General features: G+C 45.2%; 1 protein-coding gene across 1 annotated transcript; it reads right to left on the reverse strand.

The window, feature by feature from the left end:
* Positions 1-266: 266 nt before the first annotated feature.
* Positions 267-13,499, reverse strand: GCSH (glycine cleavage system protein H). The gene is made up of 5 exons (XM_023226860.3): positions 13,195-13,499; positions 8,615-8,694; positions 5,224-5,287; positions 2,358-2,489; positions 267-867 (listed from the first exon to the last, which is right to left on the reverse strand). Exons 1-5 carry the CDS (start codon positions 13,340-13,342, stop codon positions 770-772), a joined length of 522 nt encoding a protein of 173 aa, XP_023082628.1. The 5' UTR covers positions 13,343-13,499; the 3' UTR covers positions 267-769.
* Positions 13,500-13,957: the final 458 nt, after the last annotated feature.

Below are 13,957 nucleotides of genomic sequence, written 5' to 3' on the forward strand. Positions count from 1 at the left end.
CTTCTTTTGTCTTTCCTCTTCTGCCTTCAGACCTCACGTGATAGAAAATCAAAGTCGGTGATTTATTTATTATGTTAAAGGTGATCCTGGCTTAAGAAAAACCAGATTCGTGACTAAAGGAAACATTTTCTTGGAGCTTTTCATTGTCTGGCTTAAATTTCCTTTAAAAAAAAAAAAGGTAACTTTCCCTAAGTTAAAGTTAGCACTTTCACAAATACTAGCAGAGTCACTAAATGAAATATTAACATCAAAACAAAAAAACATGATTAACGAAGAAGTATTTTATTATTTTGCTGCAAGCTGTTGCTTCACCGTATAAAAATAGCACCAGCAAATGCAGTGTATTGCAAAATCAGGATAGTGGTGTGTCATCTGACACTGTACAAGCAACAAAAACCTCTTCACTCCCAGTTATTTCCAATGGAAAGATCATTAAGTATTTCATCCCAAATCCAGGTATGGATATATGCAAGTTACAATATTATAAAAAGGCTTAAGAATAACAACGTTATCTTTGAATTATGTAATTTTTAAAACTAGTTTTTACCATGGATAATTTAATGAATTCTGAACACTAGAGCCTAGTCTAAAATCTATAATCATTAGAAAGTTAAAGGGCATTTTCCTTCATTAGCAGCGTTAACAGTAGTTTTTTTCTTCTCCATCAGTAATGCTAAAAGTTGCTATCCTAAGTCTTCTATCCACCACTAATTTAAGACAATCTGCTGAGTTGCGGTATTTCATACTAGTTTATTTAGGGGTTCCATTTTCACTCCTCAATAGATTTGATGTATTTCTCATATGCTTCTTCACTCATAAGTTCATCTAGTTCTGAAGGGTTACTCAGGGTCATCTTGATCAGCCAACCTGCAACCAAAAAACAACCTTATATTCCACATTAACTTTTTAAAAAGTCAGATTCATCCAAAATGTAAAATAAATTTGAGTGCCTCAATCTCGCATTCTTTACAAAAACTATACATATTTGTTCATGGAACTTTAAATTTTAGCCTTAAGAATTAAAATACTTGTATATAACAAATGAAAATAATTATAGCTAGAATAGATTCCACCATAATAAATCAAGAACTCTTAGGTTGTAGTAAGTATCAGACAATGACATTTAAATCTTTAGGGGCTAGGCACGGTGGCTCACGCCTGTAATCCCAGTACTTTGGGAAGCCAAGGCAGGCAAATCACTTGAGGCTAGAAGCTCTGGACCAGCCTGGCCAACACAGTGAAACTCCATCTCTACCAAAAACAGAAAAAGTAGCTAGGCATTGTGGCGGTTGCCTGCAATCCCATCTACTGGGAAGCTGAGGCAGGAGAAGTGCTTGAACCCGGGAAGGGGAGGTTTCAGTGCACCGAGGTCATGCCACCGCACTCCAGCCTAGGCGACAGAGGGAGACTCTGTCTCAAAAAAATAAGTCCTTAAGTATATGATGCAAATATACAAGGCCAGGTATATCTTTAACAAATCGAACACTAACTACTGAGGTTAATGGGATTAGAAAGCAGTAGTAATTAGAAGGACTAGGTGACAGGCAAAAGAGAACTACAATCTAATCCTAACTTTGCCATTTATCAGCCATGTGACCCTGACAGATAAATACTTTGGAGCCTCTATTCATCTACAAAATAGAGAAAATTGCTGTTAGCTTACCTCATTAGATTGTAAGGATGAAAATGTGAGATAACCAAAAATTAATGTAGAATATATTATTATTTTGTTACCTCCCGTGTCACACAATATGAGTGGCTGCTTTATGTCTGAAAAAGTACTTTGCAGGTGTTTACACCAAAACCAAAGAATCTACAACTGATATCAAGAACCCTGCAAAATAAGGTAATGCTTTTATCACCAGAGATTTTTTTTTTTTTCTTTTTTGAGACGGTCTCGCTCTGTCATTCAGGCCGGAGTGGAGTGGTGTGATCTTGGCTCACTACAGACTGTAGCCTTGACCTCCCAGGCTCAAGCAATTCTCCCACTTCAGCCTCCCTAGCAACTGAGACTACAGGCACATTCCACCACAACCAGCTAATTTTTGTCTCTCTATAGAGACAGAGTCTCACCGTGGTGCCCAGCTGGTCTCCAACTCCTGGACTAAAGCAATCCACCCACCTTGGCCTCCCAAAGTGCTGGGAGCACAGGCGTGAGCCACTGCGCCTAGCCAGAAATCTTAAACATAACTTTATGTATTCAACTAACCTCTGTTTTCCTTTTAAAGCAGAACATCTCTATTTAGTACCAAGAAGTAGAAAAAGATGAAGTCACAATCAGCTAAGCTTGCTTTAAGTTCTAGATAAAATATTAACTGTGGTAGTAATTCCTTGAGAAATTTCTAGCAAAAGCTTACCATCTTCATAACAAGATTTGTTTACAAGTCCTGGATTTTCTGCAAGAGCTTCATTAATTTCAGTTACTTCTCCTGATAAAGGAGAATAGAGTTCACTAGCAGCTTTCACACTTTCCAAAGCACCAAACTCATCTAAATGGAAAAAATAAAATAAAACATGAAATGTTAAAAGTCAGTGACCTGAAAACATAAAATACGAAAAAGTAGATTCCTGTCATACAGCTATGATTTTAAAATTCCAAATTTCTTTTTTTTTTTTTTTTTTTTGAGACGGAGTTTCGCTCTGTCGCCAGGCTACAGTGCAATGGCGCAATCTCGGCTCACTGCCACCTCCGCCTCCCAGGTTCAAGCGATTCTCCTGCCTCAGCCTCTCGAGTGGCTAGGATTACAGGCCCACACCACCACGCCCGGCTAATTTTTGTATTTTTAGTAGACTGGGTTTCACTGTGTTGGCCAGGCTGGTCTTGAACTCCTGACCTTGTGATCTACCCGCCTCAGTCTCCCAAAGTGCTGGGATTACAACCGTGAGCCAACACGTCTGGCCTAAATTTCTTTAATTAAAAATAAAACCACACGTTTTGTCAGGTTGTAATAACCCACGAGAAGGGTATGTATTGTCTCAACAGAGTGGACCTATCTGTGTGTCCCGGACACAGTGACTAACAAATGGTGATGTGCCTGAATGCCAGATGTGTGTTGGTTCACTAAAACTCAATGTTCTTGCAACTTAGCTGTGGCTCAGAAAAAAACAAAATGAAAACTTTAGAATGTTCCAGTGACAGTGAAGTACCTTGTATCAGACCACCTTCCTGCAGATAACAATTATAAGCTCTGGGCCGGGCGTGGTGGCTCATGCCTGTAATTCCAGCACTTTGGGAGCCCGAGGCAGGCAGATCACCTTAGGTCAGTAGTTTGAAAGCAGCCTAGCCAACATGGTCTCTACTAAAATACAAAAAAATCAGCTGGACATGGTGGTGGACGCCTGTAATCCCAGCTACTTGGGAGACTGAGGCAGGAGAATCGCTTGAACCCAGAAGGCGGAGGTTGTAGTGAGCCAAGACCATGCCATTGCACTCCAGCCTGGGTGACAGCGTGAGACTCCATCTCAAAAACAAAAAACACTATTATAAATGTTAAAAGTCAGTGACTTGAAAACATAAAATACAAACATACATGAAAACATAAAATATGATTACAGGAGTGAGCCACCGGCCAGGCACAGTGGCTCACGCCTATAATCCCAGCACTTTGGGAAGCCAAGGCAGGTAGATCACTTGAGGTCAGGAGTTCAAGACCAGCCTGGCCAACACGGTGAAACCGTGTCTCCACCAAAAACTCAAAAAAAAAAAAAAAAAAAGTAGCCTGGTGTGGTGGTGTGTGCCTGTAGTCCCGGCTACTAGGGAGGCTGAAAAAGGAGAACTGCTTGAACCTGGGAGGCAGAGGTTGCAGTGAGCCAGTATTGCACTACTGCATTCCAGCCTGGGCAACAGAGCAAGTCTCTGTCTCAAAAAAAGAAGAAGAAGGAAAAAAACAGTTTAAAAAAAGGCTGAAGGCCGGGCGCGGTGGCTCAAGCCTGTAATCCCAGCACTTTGGGAGGCCGAGACGGGCGGATCACGAGGTCAGGAGATCGAGACCATCCTGGCTAACACGGTGAAACCCCGTCTCTACTAAAAATACAAAAACTAGCCGGGCGAGATGGCGGGCGCCTGTAGTCCCAGCTACTCCGGAGGCTGAGGCAGGAGAATGGCGGGAACTCGGGAGGCGGAGCTTGCAGTGAGCTGAGATCGGGCCACTGCACTCCAGTCCGGGCGACAGAGCGAGACTCCGCCTCAAAAAAAAAAAAAAAAAAAAAGGCTGAAAAGTTAACAGTCTTAGGGACCTATAGGACAGTATCAAGTGATCTGACGAACATGTCTCAAATCAGAGAAGAAAAAAGGAATGAAGTGAGAAGAGAAAGAAATCATGACTAAAAAAAGAAGTCTCCAAATTTAATGGAAAAAAAAAATTCCATCTACAGATTCAAGAAGCTCAGTAAACCCCAAAAGCGGTCAAACATAACACACACTGTGTGATTCCTTTCAAATAAAGTTAAATAGGCAAAATTAATCTATGGTGTAGAAACAAGAGAAGATGTCATCTATTTGATTGGGAAGGTTTATTCAAGTGTATACATTTGTTAAAACTCACTGAATTGTACATTTCTGGTCCATGCATTTCACTGTATGTAGATTTTACATCAAGTTAAAAAACTGCCTTTAGCAGAATGTCTTAAAAGGGTACTCATTAGTTTAAGGATATTATCTAACATATTGATATTAACAGACTTTTTTCGAAACAGAGTCTTGCTCTGTCGCCCAGGCTGGAGTGCAGTGATGGGATCTCGGCTCACTGCAACCTCCGCCTCCCAGGTTCCAGCAATTCTCCTGTCTCATCCTCCTAAGTAGCAATTACTTTTGCACCACCCTACTACTTGGGTCAAAAGCACTCTAATTGGCTGGGCACGGTGGCTCATACTTGTAATCTCAGCACTTTGGGAGGCCGAGGCAGGTGGTTACTAGAGGTCAGGAGTTCGACACCAGCCTGGCCAACATGGGGAAACCCCGTCTCTACTACAAATACAAAAATTAGCTGGGAGTGGTGGCACATGCCTGAGACACAAGAATCGCTCGTACCCGGGAGGCGGAGGTTGCAGTGGGCTGAGATGGTGCCACTGCACTCCAGCCTGGGTAACAAAGCGAGAACGTCTCAAACAAACAAACAAAAACACTCTAATTAATCCAGGGTACAAACAATTTACTATTCAATGTAAAGATGAGGTAAAGAAAATTCATGGCATGGATCATTCCAAGATCCTAACAACACTCACCTTGTTTGTTCAATTTTGTCCCAACTTCAGGTAGACTACAGTAAACAACATCTCCCAGTGCTTCCTAAATAAAACAAGACAAAACCAAAAATCTCTAAGAAATTAAAACTAAACCCTCCAGTAAACAGAACAAGCAAAACACTGAATCCCCTATAATTAAGATTTAGTACATATTTTATAGTTGAGGGGCTACATTCTTGGGTTTTCCTTAAAATCCTTTAAACATGTAAAAACTACTCGGTCAGGTGTGGTAGTTCACGTCTGTAATCCCAGCACTTTGAGAGGCCCAAGGTGGGCGTATCACTTGAGGTCAGAAGTATGAGACCAGCCCGGTTGACATGGTGAAACCCAGTCTCCAGTAAAAATACAAAAATTAGCCCAGCATGGTGGTAGGCACGTGTAATCCCAGCTACTCAGGAGGCTGAGGCAGGAGAATCACTTAAACCTGGGAGACAGAGGTTGCAGTGAGTTGAGATTGTGCCTCTGTACTCCAGCCTTGGCGACAGAACAAGACTCCATCTCAAGAATAAAAACAAATCGCTGGGTGCAGTGGCTCATGCCTGTAATCCCAACTCTTAGGGAGGCAGAGGTGGGAGGATAGCTTGAGCCCAGGAGTTCGAGACCTGCCTGGGCAATATAGCAAGACTCTGTTCTCCAAAAATAAGTAAAATAAAATGATTTTAAAAACTATTCTCGCCGGGCGCGGTGGCTCAAGCCTGTAATCCCAGCACTTTGGGAGGCCGAGACGGGCAGATCACGAGGTCAGGAGATCGAGACCCTCCTGGCTAACACGGTGAAACCCCGTCTCTACTAAAAATACAAAAAATTAGCCGGGCGAGGTGGTGGGCGCCTGTGGTCCCAGCCACTCAGGAGGCTGAGGCAGGAGAATGGCGTGAACCCAGGAGACGGAGGTTGCGGTGAGCTGAGATCCGGCCACTGCACTCCAGCCTGGGCAACAGAGCAAGACTCCGTCTCAAAAAAAATAAAATAAAATAAAAAAATAAAAACTATTCTCAACTCAGGAGCTGCAAGAGACCAGCCACCAGCCCGATTTGGCTCACAGGCTTTAGCAACCTGACAAAAGCCACAAGCCCCAGACAACACTGCTAGCTCTTTGTTTTGTTTGGTTTTGAGACAGAGTTTCTCTCTTTTTGTCCAGGCTGGAGTGCAGTGGCCTGATCTCAGCTCACTGCAACCTCTGTATCCCAGGTTCAAGTGATTCTCCTGCCTCAGTCTCCCAAGTAGCTGGGATTACAGGTGCCCCCCACCATGCCCAACTAATTTTTTAAAATTTTTTCCTAGAGACGCAGTTTCACCATGTTGGCCAGGCTGGTCTTGAACTTCTGACTCAGATGATCCACTTACCTCGGGCTTCCAAAGTGCTAGGATTACAGGTGTGAGCCACTGCCCCCGGCAAACACTACTAGCTCTTCTGTGCATGAACATATTTGGTGTTCTTCCACCTCTGCAGTTTTATGTACACCATTGCCCCCAATGCATTTGCTGAAATCCTGCTCACTGATTCTACAAATCCTAGTCCTCACGCCTTGTACTCCCTGAAGTCCGTGACTCTAGAAAGAAGTGGTCTCTCCAGCAGGTAAGTAAATTACAACCCCACCGTTCCGATGCCATCATGTAATGTTTGCAAGTCATTCCCATGGAGGTAATTCCCCTCACAAATAAACTCTAGGAGGTAAGGACGACATCTTACACAACATCTCAAAAAATACCCAGTACGGAGCTTCATAGTAGGTATGCAGAGATGCCAAGGAAGATACAATTGTCAGTGATTCTCAACACAGAAGAATCTTACATGTCTGAGGAATTTTGTACAGTCACATGCCGCCTAATGGCATTGTGGTCAACAACAGACCACATACACGACAGTGGTCCCATGAAATTATAATATAGTTAGTATCACTTATCCAAAATGCTTGGGACCAGAAATGTTTTGGATTTCAGATTTTGGAATCCTTGCATTATACTTAATAGATGAGCACTCCTCATCCAAGATTCTGGATTCCAGAATGCTCCAATGAGCATTTTCTTTAAGAGTCATGTTGGTGCTCAAAAAGTTTCAGATTTTTGGATTATTTCAGGGATTAAAGATGCTCAACCTGTACCATATTTTTACTGTACCTTTTCTATGTTTTGATAGACAATTGTATTACGATTGACTACAGTATTCAGTACAGTAACATGCTGTACAGGTTTGTAGCCCAGGAGCAAAGGCTGTACCACACAGCCAAGGTGTGTAATAGGCTGTACCATCTAGGTGTGTGTAAGGGCACCCAGGAGGCTCACACAAGGACGAAATCCCCTAGGAGGCATTTCTCAGAACATAGCTCCATTATTAAGTGACACACGACTATATTCGCATTAGTTAACATCCCCCTTCCCCGCCTCACCCAATACATACATCAAGTTGAAAATCACTGACCACGCTAGTATTTGGCTTCTCATTTTCTCTTAAACATTATCGCCATATGGAATTGAGGGGAATTTACAGAGAAAAGATGGGCTAAATAAAAGCCTTTCCTTTGTGTAATCTGTGCCTACTGAGGTTTTCCTTCTTCCCACCCCGCTGGTCATGTGTGTATCACTGGACCCACAAAATGCTGGTAACAACCTGCTCTTCTTTTTCTTCTTTCCTTAAATGCCCAGTACAAAACACACACATTTCCTTCTTGAATAAGATATGTTTCCTACTTTTAGTGTTAAGCTTGCAACATCTCTTAAAATACCACATAATGCCCTAACTACGTTTTACTTAATTCAACTCTGGTTGGTTCTCTTTCTCCCTCTCCCTCTCTCTTTCTCTCTTTCTCTCTCTCTCTCTCTCTCTCTCTCTATTTCTTTCTTTCTTTTTTTGAGATGGAGTCTCACTCTGTCACTCGGGCTAGAGTGCAGTGGTGTGTTCTCGGCTCACTGCAACTTCTCCCTCCCAGGTTCAAGTGATTCTCCTGTCTCAGCCTCCTGAGTGGCTGGGATTACAGGTATGCACCACCAGGACCAGCTAATTTTTGTAATTTGCAGTGACATGATCATGGTTCACTGCAGCCTCAACCTCCTGGGCTCCAGCAATCCTCCTGCCTTAGCCTCCTGAGTAGCTGGGACCACGGGCATGAGCCACCATGCCAGGCTAATTTTTTTTAACTTTTGGTAGAGACAGGGTCTCACTATGTTGACCAGGCTGGTCTTGCACTCCTGGCCTCAAGCAATCCTCCTGCCTAAGCCTCCCAAAGTGTTAGGATTCCAGGCATGAGCCACCTCACGTGGCCTAAACACTTTTTTAAATGTAGAGATAAAGCAAATTATGCAAGGGCACACTAGAGATAAAGCAAATTATGCAAGAGCACACTGTCACAAATATTTCAATATAATCCAATACCTGTGCAAAATTGCTGATTCCCACTGTTCCAATACCATTTTCTGTTGTTATCCATTCATGTTTCTCTGTGAATTTACGCACTAAAACAGAAGACCGATATTTCAGAAAAGCAGCAGCATTACTTCTTAAGAAGCACTTTTCATTATCATTCCTTTCAAAAGACTTTCCCAGATTTTGTGTCTGACCTGTTGACACTACCTTTAAATACTACATAGCCCAGGAAAGAACGAAGATCATGTATATAGAGATGACACATTGAAACAGCAGTACCATTTAAGCAAAGATGGCTTGATCTGAACGCCGTGTGCATCTTTTGGAGACTGGATTATTTGCTTTAACATTACTTAGCCTAAATCACAAAAGAAAATTTTGGAGCATATTTCGAATGTATACTTAACTATTACTGGTCTGTCTTTCAGAAAAAATAAAATCTGTCCCTCTGAAGACAGATTTGGGGTGATGAGGTTTAGGGAGACAGCATAAAGATGGCTCATATAAGAAACTATTTAACCTAAGAAATAATAACAATAATAAGGTGCCTCTTTAGGCAGAGTTGACCTAAGAGGGCTTCACTGCAGCTTGGGTTATAAAGTAAAATTTTATAGGAATGAAACTGACCTCCTGAAACAACTATAATTTGACTAAGTTCTTAAAATTCTACTTTAATCAAATTCAAGCCTGACCTTGAAGACAGTACAACTGTCACTTAAAGAAGAAAACTAAGATCAGAACTCAACAGTCTCCTCAGAGCTAAGCCATGAGTTGGTGGAAAGTCAAGCTCTGCTCATCATTCACCAGACAGGTTCAGCCCTTGACTTACTGAGCACTTCTCTAAAGATACGGTCAAACAATTCAGGGAATCCTGAAAGAAAGGCCGCCCAGGCCGGGCATGGTGGCTCATACCTGTAATCCCAGCACTTTGGGAGGCCGAGGCAGGCGAATCACAAGGTCAGGAGTTCGAGACCAGCCTGGCCAACATGGTGAAACCCCGTCTCTACTAAAAATACAAAAAAAATTAGCTGGGCGTGGTGGTGGGCACCTGTAATCCCAGCTACTTGGGAGACTGAGGCAGGAGAATCGCTTGAACCTGGGAGGCGGAGCTGCAGTGAGCCAAGATTGCGCCACTGCACTCCAGCCCAGGTGACAGTGTGAGACTCTGTCTCAGAAATAAAAAAAAAATAAAAAAAAGAAAGGCTGGCTAATGTTCAAGATGTAAAAAGAGTTATTTAGGATATAAAGTTAAAATTACTTGCCTTAGAGGATTTTTTTTTTTTTTTTTTTTTTTTGAGACGGAGTCTCGCTCTGTCGCCCAGCCTGGAGTGCAGTGGCCGGATCTCAGCTCACTGCAAGCTCCGCCTCCCGGGTTCACGCCATTCTCCTGCCTCAGCCTCCCAAGTAGCTGGGACTACAGGCGCCCGGCTAGTTTTTTGTATTTTTTAGTAGAGACGGGGTTTCACCGTGTTTGCCAGGATGGTCTCCATCTCCTGACCTTGTGATCCGCCCATCTCGGCCTCCCAAAGTGCTGGGATTACAGGCTTGAGCCACCGCGCCTGGCCTAGAGGATATTTTTTAAAAACCATATGCTATATTAAATATATTTCATATTCTGACACCAAGTATTTTTCCAAAAACAATGTGACATAAATTCATAGGAAAATGGTTAACTCAAATACTGTTTTAAAGAGGCCTCACTGGCTCATTTTACCCCTTACCCAAAAGATAGTTGTACTCAAAACAGCATTCAGTTGCTTTGGTTACAGCTCTGATATGCAGCACAACATGAGTAGAGTGTATAATTATTATTTTTATTTTTTAGTTTTGTAGAGATGGGGGGGGTCTCACTATGTTGTCCAGACCGGTCTCAAATACTGGGCTAAGTGATTCTCCCACCTCAACTTCTCAAAGTGTGTGAGCCACCGCACCTGGCCAAGTATGTAATTTAATATTGCTTTCTTTTCCCCCTAATTATGAAACTTTTTAAAGTTCATACCCTTCAGTGGAAGAAGTCAAAAAATGTGTCACTAAGAAATTTACTTTGCTTCATTCCACTTCAAAGAACTGAATGTTTCAGGTCAATCTGATGTTCAGGTAAGAAAATTTAAGACGTGTACACTGTGTTCTGACTGAAAGACTCTCCCTACCACCTAACTAACTACTTGAGGTCTAGATTTAGAAGCCCGTTCCTGCCCCAAGTCTTGTCTAACCAAGCCTGGGTTCCTGGGCCAGTCAGCTCATTCTCACGATACCTTACACCACTATTCCCCACCACACTCACAGTGCTGAACATGCTAGAGAGTTCATCTGTCAGTTTCCCTAGGCAGTAGACTGTGTACCGAGCAAGAAACAGCAGGGTTTATCCTATTTTCATTTGTTTTTCCAATTCTAAATACAGTGCTTGCCACATAGCAAGCACTCAAAAGCTGAGGGAATGAAATAATTTTTTTCCCTTAAATTATCATGTTGCAGGCCAGGCACAGAGACTCATGCGTGTAATCCCAGCACTTTGGGAGGCCGAGGCGGGCAGATCACCTGAGGTCAGGAGTTTGAGCCCAGCCTGGCCAGCGTGATGAAACCCGTCTCTACTAAAAAAATACAAAAATAAGCCAGGTGTGGTGGCACATGCGTGTAATCCCAGCTACTTGGGAGGCTGAGGCACGAGAATTGCTTGAACCCAGGAGGCAGAGGTTGCAGCCCAGATCACGCCACTGCACTCCAGCCTGAGCAACAGAGCAGGACTCGGTCTCAAAAAAAAAAAATCGCTGGGCATGGTGGTTCATGCCTGTAATACCAACACTTTGGGAGAAAAATAATTTTTTTTCCCCTTAAATTATCATGGTGCAGGTCAGGCACAGTGGCTTATGCCTGTAATCCCAGCACTTTAGGAGGCCGAGGCGGGCAGATCACCTGAGGTCAGGAGATCGAGACCAGCCTGGCCAGCACGGTGAAACCACGTCTCTGCTAAAAATACAAAAATTAGCTGGGTGTAGTGGTGCGTGCCTATAATCCCAGCTACTTGGGCGGCTGAGGCAGGAGAATCACTTGAACCTGGGAGGAGGAGGTTGCAGTGAGCCGAGATTGCACCACTGCACTCCAGCCTGGACAATGAGCCAAACTTCGTCTCAAAAAAAAAAAAAATCATGCTGCAGAATAAAATGATCTTTTAAAGTTTATTAAGAGGATTCTGAGCAAAACAGATGGTGTACAGTTGTCTATAACACTTAATTCTCTCTGTTACAAGTCTAGAACTCGCCAGTTATATGCCAATTATGAGCAGTCTGAAGCTAATACACCTTTTCAAATTAAGTGCCGGACCACTACAAATATCACCTGAGACTACCGTCTTTGACCTTGCCATCTTGCCTACCTGCGAAGATAATTTTAGGATTAAGGCTGCTGTGACACTCATTTTAGCAACCGAGCAACCCCAGGTTTAGAGGGAGACAGCAACATTACTAAGCTCAATACCCCTCAGTCCTGGCCAGGCGCAGTGGCTCTCCCCTGTAATCCCAGCACTTTGGGAGACCGAGGCGGGCAGATCACCTGAGATCAGGTGTTCAAGAGCAACCTGGTCAACATGGTGAAACCCCGTTTCTACTAAAAATACAAAAATTGGCCAAGTATGGTGGCGGGCACCTGTAATCCCAGCTACTCGGGAGGCTGAGGCAGGAGAATCACTTGAACCTGGGAGGCAGAAGTTGCAGTGATTCAAAGTCCTAAGTCTTTATTTTAATAAGCATGCTGTTTAGGCTAAAGATAATGATTAGTACAATTCTCCTTTAACCCTTGGCCCGACAGAAAGAAGTGGATAGATTAGGTAAATAATTATTTTCCTTTTTTGAGACAGAGTCTCACTCTGTCGCCCAGGCTGGAGTGCAGTGGCACTCGGCTCACTGCAACCTCCGCCTCCCGGGTTGAAGTGATTCGGCCTCATCCTCCCAAGTAGCTGGGATTACAAGGCCATGCCACCACGCCCGACTAATGTTTTGTATTTTTAGCAGAGATGGCGTTTCACCCTGTTAGCCAGGATGGTCTCGATCTCCTGACCTCGTGATCCGCCGCCTCCGTCTCCCAAAGTGCTGGGATTACAGGCGTGAGGTATCGCGCCCGGCCTGGTGCTTTAATTTTAATAAGCGCTTCTGCTTTAATTTACTTCGGAGTTCTCAGTAACGGTCCATTTAGTAAACTAAAGGCCTCCCCATTTGGGGTCTCAACGATGCACGCAGATGGGAGATAAACTAAGGCCACTGAGACGCTTAAGCGACACGTGCCTGGCTTCTGCAGCAAGCGGCCGACCCGCCCGCGGGACCGGCCGGGCCCCCCCAGCTTCGGTGTCCCGCAGGCCTCCCCTCCCCGCTGCAGGCAACCCCTAGGGCAAAGGCTGCTCACGGGACCTCCCGCTACTTAAGAGGGAGAAGCGGCCGCAGAGCCGGGGATCCCAACAGAAGAAAAGGGCAGGGTCCACGCTAGCTCCGCACCGGTGGCTCAGGAGCGGGGACCAGGCGTCCTCCGAGTCCAGCTGGGCCCGGGACAAGCAGCCCAGGCGGGGAGGGAGCAGCCGCCCACTTGTCCGCCGCACTTACCCGAGAGCAGAGCGGGTCGCGTGCGCAGTGTCCGGACGGCGCCCGTCCCCAACTGCCAGGGCCTCAGCGGGCAGGGCGCTGCGGGGGACGGGACCGCGCGCAGGGTGCAGAGCAGGTCCCGCACGCTCCGCACCACTCGCAGCGCCATGTTCGCAGGGACGGGGGTCGCAGCGCTACGCCTCGGCCACCCGCGCCGGGAGGCGGGGCGGGGAGGGGCAGTTCGCGGCCGGAGCTAGCCGGCTGGACAGAGGCGCGGAGGCGGTGCCGCGGGGGCGGGACAGAGCCTGACTGGGCAGAGCGCGGGGGGCGGAGACTCCCAAGCGAGGGGGCGAGGCAGGGTCTGATTGGCCAGCGCGCGCAGGCCGAAGACTCCAGGGCCTGGCGCGACCTCGGATACGGCGACGCGCAAGAGGGGCGTGGACATGGGGGAATAACCTGAGGCCCGGAAGAGGCAGCCCTGAGGGGCGGGGACTAGCGCGGCGGGCCCACGTATGATTGGGCTCCCCGGAGGAGGGGGCGTGGCCTTGCCCCAGGCGTGGTTTCCTTTCCACATGTGGATCTGTTTCACTGTCTCAGGCATAATTTTGCAAAGGTTCACCACCACACGAAGGAATTCAAGAACAAGTCGGAAAATCGTGAAAGTACAGAGATTTACTGCAAAGTACACACTCAAGAAAGGACGGACTCAAGAGGGGGCCACACAACGGGGCTTGGGGTTTCCATCTTTATGGGTTTCTTTAAGAAATGGATATGCACGAAGGTT

The sequence above is a fragment of the Piliocolobus tephrosceles genome, chromosome 17, assembly GCF_002776525.5.
Source record: "Piliocolobus tephrosceles isolate RC106 chromosome 17, ASM277652v3, whole genome shotgun sequence".
In the NCBI taxonomy this organism is placed as follows: Eukaryota; Metazoa; Chordata; class Mammalia; order Primates; family Cercopithecidae; genus Piliocolobus; species Piliocolobus tephrosceles.